Source organism: Takifugu rubripes, chromosome 16 (assembly GCF_901000725.2).
Source record: "Takifugu rubripes chromosome 16, fTakRub1.2, whole genome shotgun sequence".
NCBI lineage: Eukaryota > Metazoa > Chordata > Actinopteri > Tetraodontiformes > Tetraodontidae > Takifugu > Takifugu rubripes.
The window spans coordinates 1,915,349-1,942,505 of NC_042300.1; the positions used below are offsets into that span (position 1 = coordinate 1,915,349).

General features: G+C 43.4%; 2 protein-coding genes and 3 long non-coding RNA genes across 5 annotated transcripts; 1 reads left to right on the forward strand and 4 right to left on the reverse strand.

Moving 5' to 3' along the window:
- Nucleotides 1-3,356: 3,356 nt before the first annotated feature.
- Nucleotides 3,357-4,962, reverse strand: LOC115253026 (uncharacterized). The gene is made up of 3 exons (XR_003891344.1): nt 3,950-4,962; nt 3,783-3,858; nt 3,357-3,696 (listed from the first exon to the last, which is right to left on the reverse strand). It is a non-coding gene; the product is annotated as an uncharacterized lncRNA (long non-coding RNA).
- Nucleotides 4,963-6,210: 1,248 nt separating this feature from the next.
- On the forward strand, nt 6,211-8,955 carry LOC115253024 (transcription factor 7-like). Its single transcript, XM_029849829.1, has 4 exons — nt 6,211-6,261; nt 6,737-6,897; nt 7,011-7,118; nt 8,448-8,955. Exons 2-4 carry the CDS (start codon nt 6,808-6,810, stop codon nt 8,490-8,492), a joined length of 243 nt encoding a protein of 80 aa, XP_029705689.1. The 5' UTR covers nt 6,211-6,261; nt 6,737-6,807; the 3' UTR covers nt 8,493-8,955.
- Nucleotides 8,956-9,583: 628 nt separating this feature from the next.
- On the reverse strand, nt 9,584-14,087 carry LOC115253074 (ribonuclease inhibitor-like). Its single transcript, XM_029850004.1, has 9 exons — nt 14,069-14,087; nt 13,836-13,959; nt 12,477-12,650; nt 11,795-11,968; nt 11,048-11,221; nt 10,826-10,923; nt 10,500-10,656; nt 10,236-10,409; nt 9,584-10,139 (listed from the first exon to the last, which is right to left on the reverse strand). The coding sequence occupies exons 1-9, from the start codon at nt 14,085-14,087 to the stop codon at nt 9,983-9,985; spliced, it is 1,251 nt and encodes a 416-aa protein (XP_029705864.1). The 3' UTR covers nt 9,584-9,982.
- A 945-nt stretch (nt 14,088-15,032) lies between these two features.
- Nucleotides 15,033-15,839, reverse strand: LOC115253032 (uncharacterized). The gene is made up of 2 exons (XR_003891350.1): nt 15,543-15,839; nt 15,033-15,294 (listed from the first exon to the last, which is right to left on the reverse strand). It is a non-coding gene; the product is annotated as an uncharacterized lncRNA (long non-coding RNA).
- Nucleotides 15,840-19,211: 3,372 nt separating this feature from the next.
- LOC115253028 (uncharacterized) lies at nt 19,212-20,304 on the reverse strand. Its single transcript, XR_003891346.1, has 4 exons — nt 19,976-20,304; nt 19,809-19,884; nt 19,439-19,722; nt 19,212-19,267 (listed from the first exon to the last, which is right to left on the reverse strand). It is a non-coding gene; the product is annotated as an uncharacterized lncRNA (long non-coding RNA).
- Between the last annotated feature and the right edge of the window lie 6,853 nt (nt 20,305-27,157).

Below are 27,157 nucleotides of genomic sequence, written 5' to 3' on the forward strand. Positions count from 1 at the left end.
ATGCCAACCCTGCAAATATGTTCAAAAACCTGTGCATCTGTACACATTTGCAGGTCTATGTACAATTTCACATTTGTGCAAACAGGCCTGTAAATAAATACATAGATCTGTCTCAGACATCATCTGTTAAAACTCAGCAGGGAGCTCTCAGTTGGCTGCCTTTGTATGGTTGATTTTTGGTAAACTGCTGCTAGCAATGCAGAGTTCTGGGGGCCCGCTGGTTTTCACAACACTACCTTGAGAGTCAGAACACAACCTGCCTGCTTTGCAGACATATGATTGACCCGGAACATTGTTGCCAACTCCTCAATGAGGAAAGCTGCTATTGGTTGTCAAAAATGTCTATAGAATTCACTAAATAATGTTATCAATCAACTTATAGCTTGAGTTTCTTTTTATCAGACATGTAAAGTATAATACAGATGCCTTCACATTCCAACTGTAGCTTCAGCCTTCCTCAGAGCCATTATCTGCTCAACGGGGCATGTGTGACAATCAAAACTTTGAATGAAGATTCTTTCTAAACCTTTTACTCCATTTTGAAGCTTAATGTCAGTGACAGATGGAAAAAAAATTACCATTACAATTAAACTTGACATCAGAAATTGTGACTGCAGAGGTCCAGAGAATCAAGTGTCTATTGTTTACAGTATCTTACCTTGTCTTCCATATTACTTTCTATAGTCTGCAGTTGCGATACAGGCTTTCTCCTTATGTAACAGTGGATGACTTGTAGTATGTTGCTTTGAATCAAGGTTTTTCGATCCTTTGATGATTTAAGATGAATGCTAAAGTATCATTGCTGGTATGATCTTTAAACTTATTTGATCTTGTTTTGTGATCTTATCTTTTTCACTCTGACAGGGTGGGGTCATCAGCGATTTTCCCCATGTGCCTGTGTCTCTGCTGACTACACCAGGACAGCTGCGGTGGGCTGCTTTAGTTTGGTCGGCTATGCATCGTCAAAACGCAAGGAGCTTGAGGCAGCACCTGTGGAGAGCTGGAGAGAGATGGGGGAGGACAGGTAGAGGAGAGAATAGTAGAAGATAGAGATACATTATATTAATTAAAATAAGAAAAGGCTACATTTGTTGCTATTTGCTTTTGACAAAAAATCAAAGTCCATAATGAATTGAAAAGGTGCTAGATACTGTGTTAGTTAACAAGTTGGCAATGCTGAAAGAATTGTGATTCAGGGTTTAAGGGTTTATTTAAGGGTTTATTAACTCTTCACACAATGCATATATGGCATTACATAATGCACTCATGTCGTTAAACTTCAGCATGAGCTGTAAGCGCTTGGATAGTGATTAAATAAGGAGTATATCAAGCTAGTACACTAAGTAAAAGCACCTGTACATGCTTACATGGATCAGGGCAGTGATGATTACAGCTAACTTCATTAATGCCCATAGGGCTATTGCTATTGCCCGGTTAAGGCTACGACTTAGCCAACTTTAAATTGTAAAGACTGGGGAGGGTGGGGAGTTACTTTTATGGAGATGGTGGTGGATTTCAGTAAAAGTAAGTCCCCACCCTCCCCAGTCGGCATTAGTGGGAAAGATGTGGAAAGTTCCTGGGTGTCCAGTTGGACAATAAATTGGAGTGGTCCACAAACACTGATGCTGTTTACAAGAAGGCCATGAGCAGACTCTATTTCCTCAGGAGACTCAGGTCCTTCAGTGTTTGCAGCAGGATGCTCCACATGTTTTATCAGTCTGTCATGGCGAGTACCATCTTCTTTGCTGTGGTTTGCTGGGGTGCAGGCATTAAAGCAAAGGATGCCAATAGACTTAACAAACTCATTAAAAAGGCAGGGTCTGTTGTTGGCTGTAATCTTGCGAACTTGGACGAGGTGGTGAGGGACAAGATGGTGTTAAGTGCGGACAATCATGGACAATCCCTCCCACCCCCTCCATAACACAGTGGACAAACTGAGAAGCAGCTTCAGCAACAGACTCCTGCAGCCTTGCTGCTCTAAGGAACGGTACAGGAAGTCGTTCCTGCCGTCTGCCATGAGACTGTTTAATTCATCCTTCTGTCAGAGCTGTGCTCTCTGGACTGGATTTATGCATCAGCTCAGGTGCCCTCCAAACCCATTCAATTACAATTGCTTAATGTTTATGTTCTTATCTTATTTCTATATTCATGTAAATATGCTTATAATTTATTCTTGTTTCTATCTCTATGCCTATATTGTAATCTTCTTTGTATTTTATTTTTATTCTATTTCTATACTTTGTAAATACACCTGCTGCTATATATGTCTATATACTATAGTTATAATCCTTCATGTCTATGCTGCTATTACAATTCAATTTCCCTTCGGGGATGAATAAAGTAAATCTTGAATCTTCTTGAATCTCTTCAATGGCCAGTGCATTTAGCCTTCTTCGGTCGTGGTATTTCTGTTTTTATTCTTTTCAATGTCAAGAAGCACCTCTCAGCTCCCCCTGTGGTCCCCTGGGTGTGATTATGTTAATCTTTAAAAGAGTAACAGTTTATGAAAAGATATTCTATTGATGGTTCTCAATGAACAGCTGGAATAGGTCCACAGCTGTCTTGGCATTGTGTGACTTTGACACGTATTGTGATGAATCACTCAGATTGGATGAAGAATAACACAAAATGCATTGATTCATTGAGGAACCATTTAGAGACCAGCAATAACTCACATGGACCGAGATCAAATCAAATCAATCTTTATTTATATAGCGTCTTATACAATCAAAATTGTTTCAAGGCACTTTCCAGAATCCCAGGGCCTAACCCCCAACAGTGGCAAGGAAAAACTCCCCTTTAACAGGAAGAAACCCTGAGCAGGACCAGGCTCATGTAGGGGGACCCTCCTGCTGATGGGGGGCTGGGTAAAGAGAGGAGAGGCACATGTGGCGGAGGGAGAGGTGTAACGGTTGACGACAACACCACCTGGGGAATTTCACCCCAGGAATTAACCAGTCAACAGGCACACACAGATAAATTTCTATTCCAGAGGCAGAGACGGGATTGAGGATTATGTGCTACAATTTTATTAAATCCAATACTCAACAAGAAATAACTCTGCTGTACAAAAATTAAATTAACAAAAGGGTTGGACAGGGCTGGGGCCCCACCGGCAGGTAAAACTCAATTAGAGGAGATAAACAAACTAAAAACACCCGTGCTACTGCAAGCAAAACCACACACGAGGGGTGATGAAAACGCCCTCCACCAGGGGTTGGGTCCTCGCCGTGGCCCGCAGCACCTGTCCACAAAGAAAAGGAACAATTTAATTTCCAATTAGACGCGGCGAGCACACACGCACACACACACAGGCAAATAAATTGTGAGCAAAAAGTACACAACATCAAACAAACAAAAAGAAACAAAACCTAAAAAGAGTAAATATCAGTTGATGATACAATTTACACACACTGTTAAGAGTCTAAAATGAAGGCAATAGCGCCGTGGTTGCCTCGGCGGCACCACAACGTCTCCGTTTCTCCGAGCAAAGGGAAGCGAGGGGAGAGAGCGAGAGAGAGAGAGAGAGAGAGAGCGAGAGCGAACAGGAGAGATTCCCGAACTAAAGGACTGGGCCAAAGCAGCAGTGGGTCCAGTAAGTGAGGTAGTCTGTGCCGACTGTATTTGGTGGCGCCAGCACTCCGTGAGTGGTTCCCGCTGGGGCAACGCGACCCACTGACACCAGCCGGCAGCCAACTGCAGCGAGAACAGCCCCATTACCATTTATCTAGCAACTGCATAAGTGGGGGAGTCAGTGACGCGCATTGCTGCGCCTTACCTACCTAGTACAAACTAGCGCACGCGCCCTTACGGCAAAGCGCCCTAGACAGAAGGATGGCGGGAGGAAGCACCGACCTTCTGCAACAAGTAGCAAGGACACGTTCAAGCACTGTTGCACTTTAAGTCGTGACCACCACAGGAAATATGCATTAGCATGCCGTGCTTTTACCTTGGCGCTGCCAGACAGCATGCTCGTTCTGTGAAACAGTTTCAGTTGGTCGAACTGCCCAGATAAGCTGCAACCCCGCCGTACTGTCGAAGGGGGAAAACAACTAAAGCCAGCTGGAGGCAGTGCCTTATATAAACCTTTTCTCCCCGCCCACCAATTAAGGCATTACCTCCATATGGCACCTGTGCAGACGGCAGGCCACGCCCTGCCACATCCACCCCTACCTTTTGGATCGTTGACCCGACGAGAGACAGGGCCAAGTTAGCACCAAGGTCTAAACACTGCCATTAGGGAATTGGATGCAGAGTCTGGCGGCCGATTAGAAACTTCCTCCTGAGAATTAACTGACCACGGAAGGTGATGCCTGTTTGAGTGACTGCCAGCAGTTGAACGAGCAGTCCGACGCAGGGATTGTTGACTACTGCAAGGCTGGTCAGCTGGGGGCACTGTTGGTGATGGATCGCTGCTACTTACGGGTGCAGTCAGACTGCACGCACCCTGGGGTGCTGTTGCAGCCGGGGCAGAGGACGCCTGAGGGGTCCCAAATGGCAATGGATGGCACCGGGGCCTTGGAAACCAGAAGCCAGAGATCGCTGTTGGAAGAGTCGTCCCCAGAGGCCACCAGTGGAGACAAAGATGGAGAAGTTGGTGAGGAGAGGGCCACAACTTCGGGCTGAACGACCGCCTTTAGCATGTCTCTATGGACATTCCGAGTTCCACCCAGGTCACCCACAGGCGCCACAGTATAGACCACACCGTCGCCAGTAGGGGCCCTCACAACCTGGTGGACAACAGAGCTCCAGAGGTCTTGGATCTTATGGCGGCCTCTAACACCATGGTCCCTCAGGTACACCAACTGTCCCACTGGCAGAGGTGCATCTCGGACGAACAGATCGTGTCTCTCCTTGCGCTTGCTCGCTGCCATCACTAGTTTCTCGCGAGCACCCTCGAATGCCACATGAAGCCTGGCTCGGTGTTCTACCACCCAGTCCTGCACCTCACCGGGAATCGGGTCCGGCACACGACATAGGAGAAAGTCAATGGGAAGAAGGGGCTCCTGCCCAAACATCAAGTAAAACGATGCCTTACCAGTGCTCTGATGAGCAAACGGTAGAGCGCTCGCTTAGCATGCGAGAGGTAGCGGGATCGATGCCCGCATCCTCCAGGAAGTTTTTGTTTTGTAGGTTGTCGGCAAGAGGACAGAAAGAAATTGACATTATGCACTGATTATAAATTTAAGCTTATGTAAGAGCCTGAACTAAAAAGATTCTTAGCATGCGAGAGGTAGAGGATCGCTGCCCGCATCCTCCAGTCTTTATTGCGGAAGTCTGTGTCTCCCCGAACCATTAAAGTGCGACACTATCTTCTTGACTTGTTATGACATCGGTCCAAGGCGGAGAGTTGGATAAACGTTCAACGTTAATACTGATAACTGCACCAATGTGACGTTGTCGTCATCTTCCTGCTTTTTGAGGAGGTTGCGTGATAAAAATGATACGTATGAAGAAATATTTCACTGGTACACCGAGCCAGCCATAGCCAGATTTGTGTTCCGATCGAGTTAATTATTATTAGCAGCAGCGGGCTTGCTTCTCCTCTCACATTTACTGACCTCCAGACGGTTCAGAACGGGGAAATGACAACTCTACCCACCAGGGAGCAGCTTCCTTCATGACTGTGTGCAACTCGCCATGTGTTGACAGCTTCTTCTATCCCTACATGGCTGGAACCAGGGGCAGGTGGGCTGTCATCAGTTCCCTCATTGATCAACATACTAATCAATGATGGCTGTGCTGCTGCAGACACACTCAGTTTATTGTAACATCACTGATTTCTGACATCATTCACACACACACACGTGCTGCTGAAGTTTAAATTTTAAAGTAGTTTTGTATCCATTAAAATAAAGAAGGCAATGGTACCGGTACTCTGACGTGATTTTCAAATTCAGTAGTAACAGCAGATCCCCCGTGTCTCCACAGTCCCTTTATCAGCCTGGAAGTCCTTCCTACATACCCCCTTTTGGCGGCCCTGCTGCTTCTGCACACACAGAAAGTCACCAACGCTGATGGAATGAAACATTTGTCTGAGAAAATTTTGGAGTTTGATCATAACTATGTGGTGATGTTGGTCCTAAGAGTGAAAGACTGTAGATGAACATTCAAAGGTGACCTGATGTGTTGCTGTTTCATCAATTTCAGTCCAAGGATGCTTCAGCCATGATGCTCCCTGGAGTTCTGGAGCAGAGACTCTGTTTCCTAACGCAGCTGGAAGCGAAAATAACTCATGTGTCTCTTTGGATGCATTTAAAGGTTTGAAGAGGATTTCAAATTTCATCATGCTCTCCTTCAGTCCTCGCTGCTCCTGCTCCTCCTGACAATCAAGAGCAGACTAAACGTTACGCTGATGTCTAATCACAACGCGCTGCTTTGTGTCAGCGACATAAGTTCTGTTTCTGCTAATGGTCTCTGCACTGGCTTAGCTCAGCGGTTACTTCACCTCAAATCAAATCTGTTTGATTACGTGGTCTCCTCCCAACCGGGATCGAACCGCGGGCGCCGTCCAGTGTTTTCCTGTTTTTCTCTTTCTGGAAACGTGTCAAAGTCACGAGTAAACTTGTTTGAACTGACTACAATCTCAGGATCTGCTGTACAGACCATAATAATCCATGCTCCTACTTGGGTCACATTGAGTCTGCAGGTCTTTGACCGCACTTATCTGCCTGTTGTCTGAAATGTGCTTGAATATTTGAGAATCATCATCACACACATTTGTCTATGTTTTCAGTAAAGAGCAAAAAATGGACCAAAGGATCCGAGAAGAAGCAGGTTTACATCAAGAAGCCTCTGAATGCATTCATGCTCTTCATGAAGGAGCGCAGGTCCACCATGAGTCCTGCCATCAGACTTCAGAGCAGCAGTGCTGCCAATGCTTTGTTGAGATCAATGGTGAGTGTTGTTGGTGTGACAGTCTGTTTAGTTGTTGATCCGTTCAGATGGAGAAACACCTTAAATGTCTGATTGATTAATATTCTGGACACTGCTTTGTCTTGTGTCCACAGTGGAAATCTCTGACTAGAGCAGAGCAGGAAAAATACTCCCAGGAGGCTGAGAAGCAGAGATTCCTCCGTCAGCTGCAGCATCCTGGCTGGTCCAACAAGGAGAACTACGTAAGTCCACCCTGATCACACGTGAGTAGAGCTGAAGAGGCAGAAACAGCACGTTTCCCTGCTGCTACCTCCTGACACAGAGAAGAGGGCATACATCAATGGCTCAAACCTTTTAGATCAGAACCCTCTTGAAAATATTGAAAGAGTCACATTGTGCTTAAATTACTTTTTTTTTTGTAGGCCAGACAGCAGAGAAGATGGTTTTTGAACACAAAACACACACACACACACACACACACACTACATAACTTACTTATTCTGGTCATTTTCCAACACAAGTTGCTGGAATCGACCTCTACTTTTTGTAAAAGTAAAACTCTATATTTTGATTAAACATTGAGTTGTTGTTCAGTAATAGGAGTTTCCATCTAATCAGCTCTTTAGTAAAGAAAGAAATATACTTTCTATCAAACACCAAATTTATATTGTTACATGTCCAATTGTCTCTGTTCATTTTTTATACCATTTTGATTTCTCTCTATATTATCACTTCCAAATTCACTTGTTTATTCTTTACCCTAAATTAATTCCCTCTCCTAACTGGTTAAAATTGATATTCCAACCTGAAAATGCTTTTTCTGTTTACTAAGGAGCAGGGGAAACAGGGAGACCATGGTCATTTAACAATTATAGCAATGACTGGTATCAGAAATAACATAGAGTCGTTTTATTAATACTAGGCTACTGCACTGTTAAGTAGTCAGAGTCAGAGAGATTTGTAATCATAGATATACTTTAATAAAGAATAGATATTCCACTTCAGTAGACATACATGTATTAGTTAGGTGTGCATCATGGCTAAGTTAGGCGGTCGCGCCCTTAAATGTGGCATCTATATTTTCCTTACGCGGTGACGTTATAATAGTTGAAAGAACCCAACCTCATTTGTGTTAGTTGTCCGTTCATTCACAAAACAAAAAAAACAAACAAACAAAAAAGGAATTATTTACTTTTAGTCGCTTAATGTTTCTTCCAACCGTTATCAAGTCAAATCTCACGAGAGTGTGTTGCTGAGACACTGACAGATCTTGAACAAAGTTGTGTCCATCGAGCCATTTCTGGCCAGTCTGTCTTCTGGGTTTCACCCACAAACGAATGGGCAACTGGAGCGTGTGAACCAGGAGATGGAGACAGCCCTGCGTTGCATGGTGACTGACAATCCCTTCTCCTGGTCGGAGCAGCTTCTGTGGGTTGAAAATGCCCAAAACTCCTTCATTTGCTCGGCCACTGGTTTTTCACCATTTCGGTGCTGTCATCAGTACCAACCCCCGCTATTTCCTGCCCTTGAAAAGGAGATCACTTGTCCTTCTGCTTTTACCTTCACTGTAGTCGCACATGGCACCAAGCGAGTTTATCCCTTCTTTGTGCTGCTGACCATTATTCTGTCGCCGCCATTCAACACCGACCCCCAGCTCCGGTCTACCAGGTTGTTTGGAAGGTCTGGCTCTCCACTAGGGATCTGCCCCTACGAGTGGAATCTAGGAAATTGGCTCCCGGATTCATTGGCCCTTTCTCCATCATGAAGATCATCAGCCCGGCAGCGGTAAGACTCCACCTCCCCAGATCCATGTACATTCACCCTATCCTTCATGTGTCTACTGTCAAGCCTGTTCAGGTATGTCCAATGTTTCCCCCCATGCCGCCCCCTCCCCCACCTCAGTTGATCGATGGAGATCCCGTGTATGTTTAGACATTAGGTTCAACCAGTCGCTCAGTTTTTAAGTAGTCTTTTCAGCAAATCTAACTTTTTAATCTTGAGTAATTTATGGGATCACTACTTTTTACTATTATACAGTGGGACCTCTACTTACGAACGTCTCTACACGCGGAATTTTCAGGTTACGAAACGTCTCAACGGGAAAATATTTCCTCTTGTTACGAAAGAAATTTCAGGATATGAAAGGCAAAAATACGCTACCACTGCTACTCGCAGCTTGCGGAGTTTAGCGAATGCAAACATGCTTGTAGCTGCTCTGCCATTGGCTATCGCCTAGCATCGTCCTGTCATCCCATTGGCTAGGAGGGACGTCAATATGTACAGGTATGTGTGTATCCCAGCGTCGCCTTCCTTTAACTTTTATTTATTGTGGGTGTTCGTATGTTTGTCCATTAGATGGTTGTGTTACCACAAGTGTTAACTTCATTGCTAGTAATGACGGCTAATGTAAGATTAGCCTGTAATAAAGTTCATTTTGTTCCTGGAGAAACCTTGCACTGAATTCCTACATTTATTGTGCAGTAATCTAATTGTAACTTGTATTTTTTACATGTTTTGATGCACTTTTATGATTTATAAAAAAAAATTATGTCCGAATTTTTGGGGGCTTGGAACGGATTAGGGCATTTACATGGAAAACATGTCTCTATATACGTAATTTTCAGGTTACGAAACAACTTCCGGAACCAATTAATTTCGTAAGTAGAGGTCCCACTGTATTATTATTTTAGAGTTTCAAAAACCTGCCTTCCCAATTCAAATTGAGCTTTATTTATAGCATTCAAAATGATCTGTAGGTAGTTTACAGAAACTCATGGCCTGACTCCCAACAAGCAACACTGACAAAAGAAAAACTCCCTTCAAGCAAGATGCAACTTTGAGCAGATTTATAGTATCATGAAGAGACATCAATTAAAAGAGTGATGGAGCTCCACCCTTCAGCTCTCGTCAGCCATCAGCTGCTTGATGTAGCCGAGATTGTTATGTCCCCAGGATGCTTCTGACCTCTCGGTTTTCCGACGATGGTCTTGTAGTCAGCAGACTTCACTTGCCAACACTTTTTTGTCACAGCTTCAGTGATAAAGAGTCAAACAGGAATTTCTGTTTTGGTCCTGAATTGATCGAAATCAGGACTAAACGTTTGTCATCAAATACTTTCTCTTTGGAGAAGATGAGACAAATTTGCTCCTGATTCATGCAGGTTGTTCCACATCAGGTCCAGTTCTCTTAGATGGTAGGGGTTGGACTTCAGAGCTGAAGCCAGAGCATCACAGCTGCTCTGTGATAAGCTGCAGTCAGTCAAACTAAGAAACGAATCAATATAACGTGTTGGTTATTATCAAATATGTTCAGTACTTGTTAATTAATGAAAGACAGATTGTAGAGATTTAGGAACTGACCTGAGAGTCTCCAGTTTACAGTTTGGACTAGCCAGTCCAGAACTGAGCAGCTTTACTCCTGAATCCCTCAGCTCGTTCCAACTCAGATCCAGTTCTCTAAGACTGGAGGGGTTGGACTTTAAGACTGAGGCCAGCCAATCACAGCTGAACTCTGATAACCTGCAGTCAACCAAACTAAGAAAAGAAAAAAGAAAACATGTTAGTTAAAATCAGATGAGTTCAGTCTTTTTAAATGAATGAAAGACCAAGTGCAGCTGAACTAACCCGAGAGTCTCCAGTTTACAGAGTGGATTTTGGAGAAAATCACAGAGCACCTTCACTCCCAAATCCTGCAGAATGTTCAGACTCAGGTCCAGTTCTCTCAGATGGGAGGGGAAGGCAGAGGCAGCTGAGGAATAGTGGGCGATATGACGCTGCCCACCTAGAGTTTTGGATTTTTTCATATTAATAATGAAAGAAATGAACAATAACCACTTATTTCAATCAAACTGCATTTAGATATACGCAACCATGTGTCCCATATGGGAAAAAAACACTGAGAGTAACAAGCATTGATACAGGATTAAAGCATAAACCATATTAATACCTACCTAGAATAGTTTTCACCATCCACCTGCGCTGGATGTTGCACTTCAGAGCTTCGACCAGAGAATCACAGCTGACATTTGATAAGAAGCACTCATTCAATCTAAAATCAAGAACAAACGAAACATGTTAATTATAACTGGATGCGTTCTGTTTTTGCTTTTTCTCTTTTACATAGAAACATGTTTGAGCTCATTCTGAAATTAATGAAAGACACGTGAACTGACCCGAGAATCTCCAGGTGACAGTTTGGACTCTCAAGTCCAGAACAGAGCAGCTTCACTCCTGAATCGTGAAGACTGTTCTCACTGAGGTTCAGTTCTCTCAGAAGGGAGGTGTTAGACTTCAAAACTGATGCCAGCGACTCACAGCTGACGCTCGTTAACCTGCAGTACCTCAAACTAGATAAAGGACAAATAAATCATGTTAATTATAATCAGGTGAGTTCAGCTTTTCTCTTTAATCACAAATCCCAACATAAGCTGTCTGGAAAAACTGTCCGGTAGTTTACAAAAAGGCCCTTCACAAGGCTAGAACAGCTTATTTTCCTTCTTTAATTGAGGAAAATAAGAACAACCCCAGGTTTCTTTTCAGCACTGTGGCCAAATTAACCAAGAGTCACAGTGTTTTAGATCCACGTATCCCTTCTTCCCTTAGTGGTGAAGACTTCATGAGCTTCTTCACTGATAAAGCTCTAGCTATCAGAGAAAAAGCTAACCAGGCCATCCCAACAACTGGACCATCACCAGATGTGCTGACTGTGGGAACATACAGGATCTCCAACGAGCCCTTAAACTTCAATCAATCAATCTTTATTTATATAGCGTTTGTTACAATCAAAATTGTTTTTTCTATTTTTTCTTTTTCTACAAAATATATCAATCAATAAAGAAAGAAAACATAATAATTAAAATCTGATGTGTTAAGTCTTTGTAACTGAATATAAGACAGACTGTACGGACGCATGAACTGACCTAAGACTCTCCAGGTTACAGTTTGGACTCTCCAGTGCTGAACAGAGCAGCTTCACTCCTGAATCCATCAGGCTGTTGCCACTCAGGTCCAGTTCTCTCAGAAGGGAGCGGCTGGACTTCAGAGTTGGGGCCAGAGAACCACAGCTAATCTTTGATATATAGCAGTTTTTCAATCTAAATAATGATAAATGAAACACGTTTAGCATGCATGGTGGTTAGCGACGTCACTGCACAGCAAAAGGTTCTAGGTACAACCCCCCCTTGGGGAAATTTTCTGTTATGTGGTTTATGTTGATGCCGTGATGCCCCCCCCAGTATAAGATGAACTTTATCTTAAAGCTCTTGACCTAACTTGTTTGGCGTCTTATCAGCACAATCTCAAATGTGTGAATTCACAAGTTGTTGTTTTTTAAATCGTGATCAACATATTGAACCCAAATTTCACTGAACATAAAATACAAGTTGGAAAATTATTTTTTTTAACTGTAAATTACAATGTTAAAATGAGACCATTCTGCTGACATCAGACTGTTTCTCAGTCTGTTTTCTGAGCCACATGATTACAGGTGTTTCTTTTCTATTTGTTTAAAGAAAAATGAAAAGATCTTATTCCTGTTTGAGATCAGACAAGACCTGGGAACGTTTTAAATGAATAAAAGACTGCAGATATTTATGAACTTACCTAAGAGTCTCCAATTTACAGTTTGGACTCTCTAGTCCAGAACAGAGCAGCTTTACTCCTAAGTCTATCAGCTCATTCCAACTCAGGTCCAGAACTCTGAGTTGGGAGGTGTTGGACTTCAGAACCAAGGCCAGAGAACGACAGCTAAGCTCTGATAAACGGCAGTCATTCAGTCTAAAGAGACAAATGGTCATATAATCAGAGTTGTTGAAGAACTAACAAGAAAGGAGGGAAAACCAGCTCATGAAAGAGAAATGGGGGAAATTTCTGGAGAGCTCGACATGAGTGTCACACGCGCACAGGTGTAACAGGTGTAACACAGGTGTATCTACTGACCTGAGAGTCTCCAGTTTACAGAGTGGATTCAGGAGAAAATCAGAGAGCAGCCTCACTCCTGAATCCTGCAGTAAGTTCTGACTCAGGTCCAGAACTTTCAGATAGGATGGGTTGGACTTCAGAGCCGAGGCCAGAAAGTCACAACTGTTCACTGATATCCTGCAGCGACTCAAACTAAAGAAAGAATAAATGAAACCTGATCATGTTAAGAGGTTCAGTGAGACAAGTCTGGATTAAAATTAATTTCATTTATTATACTCCTTTCCTAAATCTTTAAAATTTAAAATGGTGTTATCAATATTAGTGACAATAACAACAACAATGATAACAATAACTAGCAAAAAAGCAGTCCAAGAGCTTCGCTAGTAGCTCATCACCCTCCACATTGTGATTTACACCTGTAGTATACCGTATTATACCGTATCTACATCTACCTTTCTATGGAGCATAATTATTTGCAAAACAGGTGGATCCTAATAATTATTTATCATCAGTGAAGCAGCTTTGGTGCTAGGCTCTGTCTCAATGTATTCATTCCCTGTTAAAAATCTACTAAGACGTTAGATTGAATATTTAGAAGATCCCTGCTGGGGCTCATAAAAACAGAGGACGCTGTGGAGGTGGTGGGATTGAACTTCAAGACACAACAACGCAAAAAATCAGCACAAGCAACAAGACACAGAGCAGCAGCGGCAGCAATCAGGAATGGTCAGGTATACTGGGGGGGTTTAAATACCCTCCCAATCTACAGAGGAGAGCATGTGACTGATCAGCTGATCAGGATTTTACAGCCTTGAGGCATCTTCAGGAACTAGTTCTGCAGGCTTTGTATCACATGTCTGCAGTGTCTTCTTTGCTCAGCTACATAGAAACATGCTTGAAATCACCCTGAATTGTTCATTTAATAATTTTGTTTGAAGTCAATTTTTTTCTATTTGTTTCAAAAAGGAAAATAACCGATTTTATGTGAGCTCAGATAAAAACAACGAAGTCTGTTATAGTTGTAAATTGACATGAACTGACCTGAGAGTCTCCAGTTTACAGAGTGGATTCAGGAGAAAAGAACGGAGCCTCTTCACTCCTGAATTCTGCAGAAAATTCTGACCCAGGTCCAGAACTCTTAGATTGGAGGGGTTGGAATTCAGAGCTTTGGCCAGAGAACCACAGCTTAGCTTTGATAATCTGCAGTGCCTCAAACTGAATAAGAACAAAATGCCAGATGTGAGGGATAATCAGCTGTGTTCAGCTTTACTTACCGTAGTTAAATAGAAACATGCTTGAAATCATCCACAAATTTATAAAACAAATAATTCAGTATGATTTAAAGCATGTTTCTATTTAGCTATGTAAAGCTGAACACATCTGATTATACCTCACATCTGGAAAAATTAAAAATAAATAAATAAATAAAATCATTAAAATGACTGATTTTGTTTTTTTCCCCCTCAGATTATTAAAACTAAAAAAAAAAATCTGTTTTACTTGTAAATTGACACGAATTTACCTGAGAGTCTCCAGTTTACAGAGTGGATTTTGAAGAAAATGACTGAGCTGCTTCACTCCTGAATCCTGCAGGATGTTCTCACTCAGGTCCAGAAATCTCAGATGGTAAGGGTTGGACGACAGAACTGAATCCAGAGAATCACAGCTGACCTTTGATAAGCAGCAGCGATTCAAACTAAAAATGATGGTAAATTATAAGATGTGTTCAGCATTGCTCAGTAACATATAAATAAGGCATCTTGAAGCATCAATTTCATAAATGTCTGAAATTCATCTTAAAAGTGAACTTTGAAGGCTCTGAAGTTCTGACTGGTAACATGTATTTATATTCTGTACAGATTTACTGAATACTGCTGTAAGTGGTCATTGGTGGTCATCCTGACCCTGACCATTGGTGGACCCTCCTGACCATCAGGTATTCTTGGGTGTGGGATTGTGAAAAACAGGTGGCCAATCCTGTTACTCTACAAATATTTTTGTGCATTTCCATTGAGGAAAAAGTACCTGGTACCTGTCATCTGGTGCTACTTATTTGGTACATGCCTCCTCAGGGTTCCAAAAAAACACAGCCCTGTTCTATGATACCAATGCCCTGATTGGCCAGTCTATTGAAGCCACTAGCAACTCATGAGAGAAACGGGTTTCAGAAAACTTTAACCTCTCATTTTGACAAACCTGCAACAGAGATGCTGTGTATTTCCATATTTTAGAATTTGATTGATTGTGAAATGAAGTATTTGATTTTATTTAGAATTCAGGGTGGTGAGGCAATGACTAGGCTTTTTAGTTTCCACCATGGTTCGTCGTCAGTCGCCAATTATCCCATTCAGCTTTGGATTTATGCAGATGAGAGTGGCTGAAACGATTCAGCACTTCGAGGGGCGTTCCTCACAGCTTTCAACGTGGGCAACAATCACAGAACCTGATGACCCGAAGGGTTCGCACCTCTTTTGATTATACAAATGGCCACCAACAAGCACTAACAAAAGTATTCAGTAAACCATTAGAACTGAGGCCTGTTGGATGGATGGAAAATTTAAAAAAAAATTGACCAATTTTAAGCTAATGAGAACATTTCTTTGATCTTGATGAGAACCTTTCATGGACATTTTTTTATTTATTCTGTTTAAAACTAAAAGAAATGATCTGAGTCTGAGTTCAGATGAAAATCAGAAACTTATTGGGGTAAATGAATGAAAGACCGACTGTAGAGATTACTGAACTGACCTGATATTCTCCAGTTTACAGAGTGGATCCTTTAGAAAATCCCAGAGCACCTTCACTCCTGAATCCTGATTATTCCTCTCACTCATGTCCAATTGTCTCAGATGGCAGGGGATAAACTGTTGGTGAGACTAAAAAGAAAGATGATAAGACTGCATTTAACATCTATATTCTTTTAATGGTGAGAAGTGTACTGGTTCTATCCCAGCTGCAAAGGGCCAAAAGCAGGATACACCCTGAATGAGTCACCAGCTGATTATAGGGCCCTCTGTGAGAATGTATCCAGGGTGAACAGGGTGGCAAACTCACCTACTAACAGAACATTATATATGTATATTTATATATTTATGAAAATATGATTGCAGCTTAATTTTTTTCCAAAGCATATCCCATTGTATGTGTGTGTGTGATCTGATCTGTGTGTGCATTTAAAAAAATCCTTAAAGCTCTATTCAGATTTGCACGTGATGCCAACCCTGCAAATATGTTCAAAAACCTGTGCATCTGTACACATTTGCAGGTCTATGTACAATTTCACATTTGTGCAAACAGGCCTGTAAATAAATACATAGATCTGTCTCAGTCATCATCTGTTAAAACTCAGCAGGGAGCTCTCAGTTGGCTGCCTTTGTATGGTTGATTTTTGGTGAACTGCTGCTGTGAGTGATTCCTGCTGCACTAGCAATGCAGAGTTCTGGGGGCCCGCTGGTTTTCACAACAGCACTACCTTGAGAGTCAGAACACAACCTGCCTGCTTTGCAGACATATGATTGACCCGGAACATTGTTGCCAACTCCTCAATGAGGAAAGCTGCTATTGGTTGTCAAAAATGTCTATAGAATTCACTAAATAATGTTATCAATCAACTTATAGCTTGAGTTTCTTTTCATGTAAAGTATAATACAGATGCCTTCACATTCCGACTGTAGCTTCAGCCTTCCTCAGAGCCATTATCTGCTCAACGGGGCATGTTTGACAATCAAAACTTTGAATGAAGATTCTTTCTAAACCTTTTACTCCATTTTGAAGCTTAATGTCAGTGACAGATGGAAAAAAAATTACCATTACAATTAAACTTGACATCAGAAATTGTGACTGCAGAGGTCCAGAGAATCAAGTGTCTATTGTTTACAGTATCTTACCTTGTCTTCCATATTACTTTCTATAGTCTGCAGTTGCGATACAGGCTTTCTCCTTATGTAACAGTGGATGGCTTGTAGTATGTTGCTTTGAATCAAGGTTTTTCGATCCTTTGATGATTTAAGATAAATGCTAAAGTATCATTGCTGGTATGATCTTTAAACTTATTTGATCTTGTTTTGTGATCTTATCTTTTCCACTCTGAAAGGGTGGGGTCATCAGCGATTTTCCCCATGTGCCTGTGTCTCTGCTGACTACACCAGGACAGCTGCGGTGGGCTGCTTTAGTTTGGTCGGCTATGCATCGTCAAAACGCAAGGAGCTTGAGGCAGCACCTGTGGAGAGCTGGAGAGAGATGGGGGAGGACAGGTAGAGGAGAGAATAGTAGAAGATAGAGATACATTATATTAATTAAAATAAGAAAAGGCTACATTTGTTGCTATTTGCTTTTGACAAAAAATCAAAGTCCATAATGAATTGAAAAGGTGCTAGATACTGTGTTAGTTAACAAGTTGGCAATGCTGAAAGAATTGTGATTCAGGGTTTAAGGGTTTATTTAAGGGTTTATTAACTCTTCACACAATGCATATATGGCATTACATAATGCACTCATGTCGTTAAACTTCAGCATGAGCTGTAAGCGCTTGGATAGTGATTAAATAAGGAGTATATCAAGCTAGTACACTAAGTAAAAGCACCCGTACATGCTTACATGGATCAGGGCGGTGTTGATTACAGCTAACTTCATTAATGCCCATAGGGCTATTGCTATTGCCCGGTTAAGGCTACGACTTAGCCAACTTTAAATTGTAAAGACTGGGGAGGGTGGGGAGTTACTTTTATGGAGATGGTGGTGGATTTCAGTAAAAGTAAGTCCCCACCCTCCCCAGTCGGCATTAGTGGGAAAGATGTGGAAAGTTCCTGGGTGTCCAGTTGGACAATAAATTGGAGTGGTCCACAAACACTGATGCTGTTTACAAGAAGGCCATGAGCAGACTCTATTTCCTCAGGAGACTCAGGTCCTTCAGTGTTTGCAGCAGGATGCTCCACATGTTTTATCAGTCTGTCATGGCGAGTACCATCTTCTTTGCTGTGGTTTGCTGGGGTGCAGGCATTAAAGCAAAGGATGCCAATAGACTTAACAAACTCATTAAAAAGGCAGGGTCTGTTGTTGGCTGTAATCTTGCGAACTTGGACGAGGTGGTGAGGGACAAGATGGTGTTAAGTGCGGACAATCATGGACAATCCCTCCCACCCCCTCCATAACACAGTGGACAAACTGAGAAGCAGCTTCAGCAACAGACTCCTGCAGCCTTGCTGCTCTAAGGAACGGTACAGGAAGTCGTTCCTGCCGTCTGCCATGAGACTGTTTAATTCATCCTTCTGTCAGAGCTGTGCTCTCTGGACTGGATTTATGCATCAGCTCAGGTGCCCTCCAAACCCATTCAATTACAATTGCTTAATGTTTATGTTCTTATCTTATTTCTATATTCATGTAAATATGCTTATAATTTATTCTTGTTTCTATCTCTATGCCTATATTGTAATCTTCTTTGTATTTTATTTTTATTCTATTTCTATACTTTGTAAATACACCTGCTGCTATATATGTCTATATACTATAGTTATAATCCTTCATGTCTATGCTGCTATTACAATTCAATTTCCCTTCGGAGATGAATAAAGTAAATCTTGAATCTTCTTGAATCTCTTCAATGGCCAGTGCATTTAGCCTTCTTCGGTCGTGGTATTTCTGTTTTTATTCTTTTCAATGTCAAGAAGCACCTCTCAGCTCCCCCTGTGGTCCCCTGGGTGTGATTATGTTAATCTTTAAAAGAGTAACAGTTTATGAAAAGATATTCTATTGATGGTTCTCAATGAACAGCTGGAATAGGTCCACAGCTGTCTTGGCATTGTGTGACTTTGACACGTATTGTGATGAATCACTCAGATTGGATGAAGAATAACACAAAATGCATTGATTCATTGAGGAACCATTTAGAGACCAGCAATAACTCACATGGACCGAGATCAAATCAAATCAATCTTTATTTATATAGCGTCTTATACAATCAAAATTGTTTCAAGGCGCTTTCCAGAATCCCAGGGCCTAACCCCCAACAGTGGCAAGGAAAAACTCCCCTTTAACAGGAAGAAACCCTGAGCAGGACCAGGCTCATGTAGGGGGACCCTCCTGCTGATGGGGGGCTGGGTAAAGAGAGGAGAGGCACATGTGGCGGAGGGAGAGGTGTAACGGTTGACGACAACACCACCTGGGGAATTTCACCCCAGGAATTAACCAGTCAACAGGCACACACAGATAAATTTCTATTCCAGAGGCAGAGACGGGATTGAGGATTATGTGCTACAATTTTATTAAATCCAATACTCAACAAGAAATAACTCTGCTGTACAAAAATTAAATTAACAAAAGGGTTGGACAGGGCTGGGGCCCCACCGGCAGGTAAAACTCAATTAGAGGAGATAAACAAACTAAAAACACCCGTGCTACTGCAAGCAAAACCACACACGAGGGGTGATGAAAACGCCCTCCACCAGGGGTTGGGTCCTCGCCGTGGCCCGCAGCACCTGTCCACAAAGAAAAGGAACAATTTAATTTCCAATTAGACGCGGCGAGCACACACGCACACACACACAGGCAAATAAATTGTGAGCAAAAAGTACACAACATCAAACAAGAAACAAAAAGAAACAAAACCTAAAAAGAGTAAATATCAGTTGATGATACAATTTACACACACTGTTAAGAGTCTAAAATGAAGGCAATAGCTCCGTGGTTGCCTCGGCGGCACCACAACGTCTCCGTTTCTCCGAGCAAAGGGAAGCGAGGGGAGAGAGCGAGAGAGAGAGAGAGAGAGAGAGCGAGAGCGAACAGGAGAGATTCCCGAACTAAAGGACTGGGCCAAAGCAGCAGTGGGTCCAGTAAGTGAGGTAGTCTGTGCCGACTGTATTTGGTGGCGCCAGCACTCCGTGAGTGGTTCCCGCTGGGGCAACGCGACCCACTGACACCAGCCGGCAGCCAACTGCAGCGAGAACAGCCCCATTACCATTTATCTAGCAACTGCATAAGTGGGGGAGTCAGTGACGCGCATTGCTGCGCCTTACCTACCTAGTACAAACTAGCGCACGCGCCCTTACGGCAAAGCGCCCTAGACAGAAGGATGGCGGGAGGAAGCACCGACCTTCTGCAACAAGTAGCAAGGACACGTTCAAGCACTGTTGCACTTTAAGTCGTGACCACCAGAGGAAATATGCATTAGCATGCCGTGCTTTTACCTTGGCGCTGCCAGACAGCATGCTCGTTCTGTGAAACAGTTTCAGTTGGTCGAACTGCCCAGATAAGCTGCAACCCCGCCGTACTGTCGAAGGGGGAAAACAACTAAAGCCAGCTGGAGGCAGTGCCTTATATAAACCTTTTCTCCCCGCCCACCAATTAAGGCATTACCTCCATATGGCACCTGTGCAGACGGCAGGCCACGCCCTGCCACATCCACCCCTACCTTTTGGATCGTTGACCCGACGAGAGACAGGGCCAAGTTAGCACCAAGGTCTAAACACTGCCATTAGGGAATTGGATGCAGAGTCTGGCGGCCGATTAGAAACTTCCTCCTGAGAATTAACTGACCACGGAAGGTGATGCCTGTTTGAGGGACTCCCAGCAGTTGAACGAGCAGTCCGACGCAGGGATTGTTGACTACTGCAAGGCTGGTCAGCTGGGGGCACTGTTGGTGATGGATCGCTGCTACTTACGGGTGCAGTCAGACTGCACACACCCTGGGGTGCTGTTGCAGCCGGGGCAGAGGACGCCTGAGGGGTCCCAAATGGCAATGGATGGCACCGGGGCCTCGGAAACCAGAAGCCAGAGTTTGCTGTTGGAAGAGTCGTCCCCAGAGGCCACCAGTGGAGACAAAGATGGAGAAGTTGGTGAGGAGAGGGCCACAACTTCGGGCTGAACGACCGCCTTTAGCATGTCTCTATGGACATTCCGAGTTCCACCCAGGTCACCCACAGGCGCCACAGTATAGACCACACCGTCGCCAGTAGGGGCCCTCACAACCTGGTGGACAACAGAGCTCCAGAGGTCTTGGATCTTATGGCGGCCTCTAACACCATGGTCCCTCAGGTACACCAACTGTCCCACTGGCAGAGGTGCATCTCGGACGAACAGATCGTGTCTCTCCTTGCGCTTGCTCGCTGCCATCACTAGTTTCTCGCGAGCACCCTCGAATGCCACATGAAGCCTGGCTCGGTGTTCTACCACCCAGTCCTGCACCTCACCGGGAATCGGGTCCGGCACACGACCCAGGAGAAAGTCAATGGGAAGAAGGGGCTCCTGCCCAAACATCAAGTAAAACGGTGACTCACCAGTGCTCTGATGAGGTGTAGTGTTGTAGCCAAAAAGCACTTGCGGAAGACAAGAAGCCCAGTCCCGCTTTCGGGAAACCGGCAATGTTCGCAAGAGGTTGTGAAGTGTCCTGTTGAACCTCTCACACTGACCATTTCCGGCCGGATGATAGGGAGTAGTGCGGGACTTGGCAACCCCATACAAAGCACAAAGCTGGAAAATCAAACCACTCTCGAAGCTTCTGCCCTGGTCACTGCTCGCTGGTCCCGGGTGGGAACAGCCACTGTAAATTTACTGAACACATCAGTCATGACTAAGACGTTCTCAAAGCCATTACGAGAAGGTTCAAGCAAAGTAAAATCCACTGCCAAAATCTCGTTTAACCCTAACCCTAACCCCGAGTCCTTCGCAACTTGACAGCATTCGCACTGCTGCACCCACTTCTTGATGTCTGACGACATTCCCGGCCAGTAGCAGCGTTGCCGAACCAGCTTGGTGGTCCTTTCCGTGCCTTGATGTCCATGCTCCTGGTGGAGCTGATGCAGGGTGTCCCCTTGAGCACCGCGGGCAAAACAAGTTGGAATTGTTCTTCCCCACCATCAGAGCGGAACACCCGCTGGAAAAGCACCCTATTTTTTTTTACCAGGCGGTCCCACTGGCGCAACAGTACAATTGCGGGCTGAGAGAGCTGCCTCCTCTCAGCAGAGGTAGGGAGAGACCTGCGTCGCCAAAACACCAACACCTCCTTTAATAAAGGATCCTCTTCCTGCATCAAGCGAAGGTCAGATGGAGAGTGGGATGGAAGGATAGAAATCAAGGACTGCAAGGCACCAACCATAGGACCAGGCTGGATGTTCGGCTGAAGGCTACACGGGACAGAGGTGCCAGGCAAAGATGGAATGACACAATCCAGCATTGGTGCGTACTGTCGCGACAGTGCGTCCGCATTTCGGTTGTTTCACCCAGACCGGTACTTGATCTCCAGATCAAAAACAGCAAGCTCAGCAGCCCACCAAAGGGGGTGCAAAAAGCGGTCTTGGGACGGTCCTGCTCAGCCACAGGCACTTGGTTATACCCACTGGCAAGGTCAAGAGTGGAAAACCAGCGGGCCCCCGATAAAGCGTCCAGGCTCTCCTCGATACGAGGCAGTGGAAAGGCATCCTTTCTGGTCTTGCTTAAACTTGATTGATAACAGACAACTTTGCATTACATTTATCAAACTCATGGAAATTTAAGGTATTCCCTACAGTTCAGTGTTCAATGTTATCTGACTCTCCAGATATGAATTAAAGGCAGAATTGTGTTTTTAGAGTTGTTTACGTCTGCCTGAGTGGCTTATATTTGGTTACACTGCCATTTGAAAAATAAAGAGAATTGTGACAATGATTATCGTTTTATAATAGTGTACATTTGCATGTAGCTTTTCTGGTTAAAAAAACATCAGAAGGATCTACTGGCCCCCGAGCATCTTCACGTTATCAAATCTGGCCCTCTTTGCAAAAAGTTTGGACACCCCTGCTCTAAATGGTCAACCATAAACAAGGCTTGCTCTGCAGCTGGAAGGTACCTAGTACGCGCGCACGCCTGAACCTCCTCCGCCCACCTCCTCCGTAATGCTAATTCCCGACTTCCCACTGAACACGGTCTCTTGGGATGACGACCAACCGTTCAATAACAGGAGCTGAGACCCCGGCACCGGAGGCGGAACCAGTCGGACCCGAGGAAGCTGATGCGGACCCACTAGGACCACCCAGAGAAGTGGTACGCTCTTGGCGAAGTTGCTCGTTGTCTGCCTTAAGCTGCAACACCAACTCTCGAAGCTGTTGAATCTCCTCCTCCATGTTGCCTGGAAGAGGGAATTGCACCGGACGGTAGGGGATTAAACCACTGGACTGATCACTGCTGCTTTGGCTCTACAACTGCCTAAATTTTAAATTGACTAGAAGGGAAAAAAAACAAAGGAAATACAGAAAATAAAAAAGGAAAATTATCAGGTTCAAATAAACACCAATAACCCAAAAAAATAGTCTCTGCCCCTTTTAAATGTGGTAATCCTGCCGACAATGCCAAGATGTGGTGGAGGGAGAGGTGTAACGGTTGACGACAACGCCACCTGGGGAATTTCACCCCAGGAATTAACCAGTGAACAGGCACACACAGATAAGTTTCTATTCCAGAGGCAGAGACGGGATTGAGGGTTATGTGCTACAATTTTATTAAATCCAATACTCAACAAGAAATAACTCGGCTGTACAAAAATTAAATTAACAAAAGGGGTGGACAGGACTGAAAATGCCCTCCACCAGGGGTTGGGTCCCCGCCGTGGCCCGCAGCACCTGCCTCAGAAAAATATATACAGGTGAAGGAGTTTAAGGGCTTGTGGGAGACCCTGTACAGCAGGGGTCACCAACCTTTTTGAAACCAAGAGCTACGTCATGGGTACCGCGTCGTGTGAAGGGCTACCGCTTGACACACTCCTCTAAAATAACAAATTATATGTGTGTGTGTGTGTGTGTGTGTGTGTATCACAATAACTTAGAGTGGGTAACAGTAAAGATCAATATTCAACACTTTATTATTATTAATCTCAGCAATTGTTAAGATGATCACTTCGACATTTGATCAAAAAAAATGTTGAACCATGTTTTAAAAAGTAAAAGTTAAAAAGTTTTTTAAAAAAAACTTTCATATTGAATAAATCTTAACTGAACAAATCTACTGCAATTCTGCTCCAAATCTGTTCCATTTTATAAACACACTTTAGCTCATGGGCCTTCTCTGACTGTAGAATCCTTCCCGGTATATACAGTATATTCCCACAGTCAGCACATCTGGTGATGGTCCAGTTGTTGATTCAAGTGCTTTTAATTTTGAAGATACATTTACAGTGGACTAAAACGTGCATTTGTTTACATTTAGGTTGTGTCGTTTGGCCTTTAGTGCACACTATAACTACAGCTATGTGAACTTTGTTTTGAGTATTAACAAAAAAAACAAGCACTAAAAAAAAAACCTTTGTTTCTGGAGACACATTTCCTGAACACTGTATTTTCCATTTCTCTTATGTAGTGTTTAATGAATGCTCCTTTAGAGTGTTTTAATTTTGACTGGCTTGTGCAATGAGCTGAACAAATATAATTTGAGAACAGATACAACATGAGGAGCGCCACAGAACTCAGCCCAGGAAACAGCAGAGTCTCTGGAAGATGTTTAGTTTTTTGGATGGTCTCAAGAGTTCTTTGGCAATACGGACTGTATGTTCTTCAATGATTGACTCCTCCGAGTACTTTAGCATGAACAGGACCTCGTTCGGATTGCCCAGCTTTTTACAGAAGGCTTTGTGGATCATTTTGTCCATCTTCTTAAATGATTTCTCTGTCAGACTTAGATTTGCATCACTATCCCAGACTCGGGGCCAGATGTGTGCAAGGAGAGCACTGAGGACTTCATCGTTGTACTGAGGTACAATGTTTGCTTCATCGTAAATGTGATTAATAATCTTTTCTATTAAAAACTGGACAAATGCTCTCATTGACTCCATTTCCTGAATTTGCTGTGGTTCCACTCCAATTGCCGAAGGGGGTGCATAGCTGTCTCGATGTTTTTCAAGCGAAACTGGAGCTTCTTCTCTTGGTTCCTCCTCGCATACAAATGTGTCCAATTCTTCAGCTTGTTCAATGTCAGAGTGAGGAGATGGTGTATCTTCAAGTTCCTCCTCAAGTTCTGATGCTTCTGACAGGTCTTCTACTGCTACCCTGCGGCCATTATCAACCGCTGGACCTTCTACTGCGACTCCCAGGATTGGTGAAAGGATTTTCACCTTTTCCGTGAACCTGAAAACCAGATCTTTCAGGAACCCGTTTACCAGCCCCTGCATTTTCCAGGCCTTCTTCTGGATGTCAGCATATAATCTTTCATTCCACTCAGTGTCTTTACTGCCAGTCTCTGCCAACAAGTGGCTGTACAATAACTCACTGGTACTTTGGTGGAAAACAGACTCATGGCTGGAGGTCAACTCCTGGAACCCATCAACCAATGAGGTGTCATTATCAAGCAGTGATGTCACGGCAACTACCAGTGACCTCACTGATTCGCTGCTTTTGCCTCTCCTCAGCCTGGGGTGTTGTTTCCTCAGCTGGCTGATCAAGCGACGGATCCAAGCGTTCAGAAAACACTTGGCAAAGAAATGTGTGATCTTTTGTTGAAAAAGTTTTAAAGGATTCTTCTTTTCCTTGTTTTCACTAAGTATGGTGGCAATGTCTTCTGACAGGGCCTGGATCTCGGTAGCGGTCTCTGTGAAGACCCCTTCGTAATCCCTTTCTGGAACTATGTCTAAAATAGGAGTGACCATTTCTTTTAACTCTTTGACGAGAGATGACTGAGGACCACCATCACCAAATGCATTTTCTGCATCTGCAGTGTCAACTGGAGACTCCTTCCTCTGTTTAACCTTTCGGAGTTTGAGGAACTTTTTGACCCTTTTTGCAAACTTCTTCATCACATTGCTGACAATAAGAATCATAGAATTAAGTGAACATGAGGTGGTGGTTTTTTGAGGAGAACCAGAGAAGATTGCGTCCAGCCCTTCTTCAACCTCTTCCTTGATCATGTTCGTTACGCATCTTATAGAAACATCATCAGCATGATGGGGTATGTGCAATGCTTCAGATAAGCTCTTTCGAAGCCTTTCATCCAATCCTGACATGAGACTCTCCCTTGAATTTGGATCCTCTTGGATTGCTGTTGATATGGCTGTAATCACAGAACTTATCAGATCTAAAATAAGATCTGCTAACAGCATTTTAGTCGCGTCATCAGGAGAACCCAGTGTTATTAAGTTCCACTGTTCTACTGTAATTCTTTCAAAAAATAAATCAACTGATGGACGAAGTGTGTCGGCAGTCAACACCTCTTCCGAAAGTATGTTTTTTGTGGTCTTGCCGCTTTTCATTGTGTGTTAAGTTCCTTCGCTATATGGTATTGTCAAAAAATATTAAAATTTTACTCAAATACATTACAAAATGCTGAAGTAGGTTGAAAGACGGTTTACATTGATCAATTTACATTTAAGCAACATCAAAGGACCAAAACCTATATATACAACGTTAATAAATGTATTTGATCTTAGGCCTAGATCATTTCTCAACATGCATACTAATCTGTCCTGTTCACACCTTGCGTCATCTCAGTCGATGCTCAGGAGGATCCCTATTATTATTAGACCCAAAGTGACCTGACAAACCAGGGTCCAGACCAGGATGTAATCTTACACACCTCTCTGCTGTTTCTGTAGAACCCTCATCCACCAACACTAGCATATTTAACACTAGAGAGGTAGTCTCTGTTCACGGTTAAAATCCAAGGTAGTTTTCTTTGTCAACTGGATTGTTTTTCTTCTCTTTGAAGACGTTTCACCTTCTAAACTTGCTGGGGACAGAGTTTGGAAATATAGCCCTTGCCTTTAAAACAGGTCTGAAGCTTCACTAACTGCTCTGCCTCCTCTGGCATCATGGATAAATATAGCTGACTGTCATCAGCATAACAATGAAAATGTATCCCATGCTGCCGAATAGTGTTTCCTAAGGGAAGCATGTACAAGGTGAAAGGGATTGGTCCAAGTACAGAACCTTGTGGAACTCCATGGCTAACCCTACTGTCTGAAGAGGGAACGCAGTGGACATGAGCAAACTGATATCTATCTGAAAAATACGATCTAAACCAGTCTAGTGTTGTCCCTTTAACCCCAATCACATGTTGCAGTCTCTGTAACAGGATGCTGTGATCAACTGTATCAAAAGCAGCACTGAGGTCCAGCAGATCAGCATAGAGACCAGTCCATGATCTGAAGCTATAAGAAGATCATTAATAACTTTAATAAGTGCTGTTTCTGTGCTGTGATGAGCTCTAAAGCCTGACTGAAACATCTCAAACAGGCTGTTTCTCTGCAGGTGCTTCAGTAACTGAGTCACCACCACCTTCTCAAGAATTTTAGAGATAAAAGGAAGGTTGGATATCGGCCTATGATTTCCTAATACGTCAGGATCCAGTGATGTTTTTTTAAGCAATGGCTTAATCACTGCCACCTTGTAGGACCGGGGTGCATAACCTGTCAC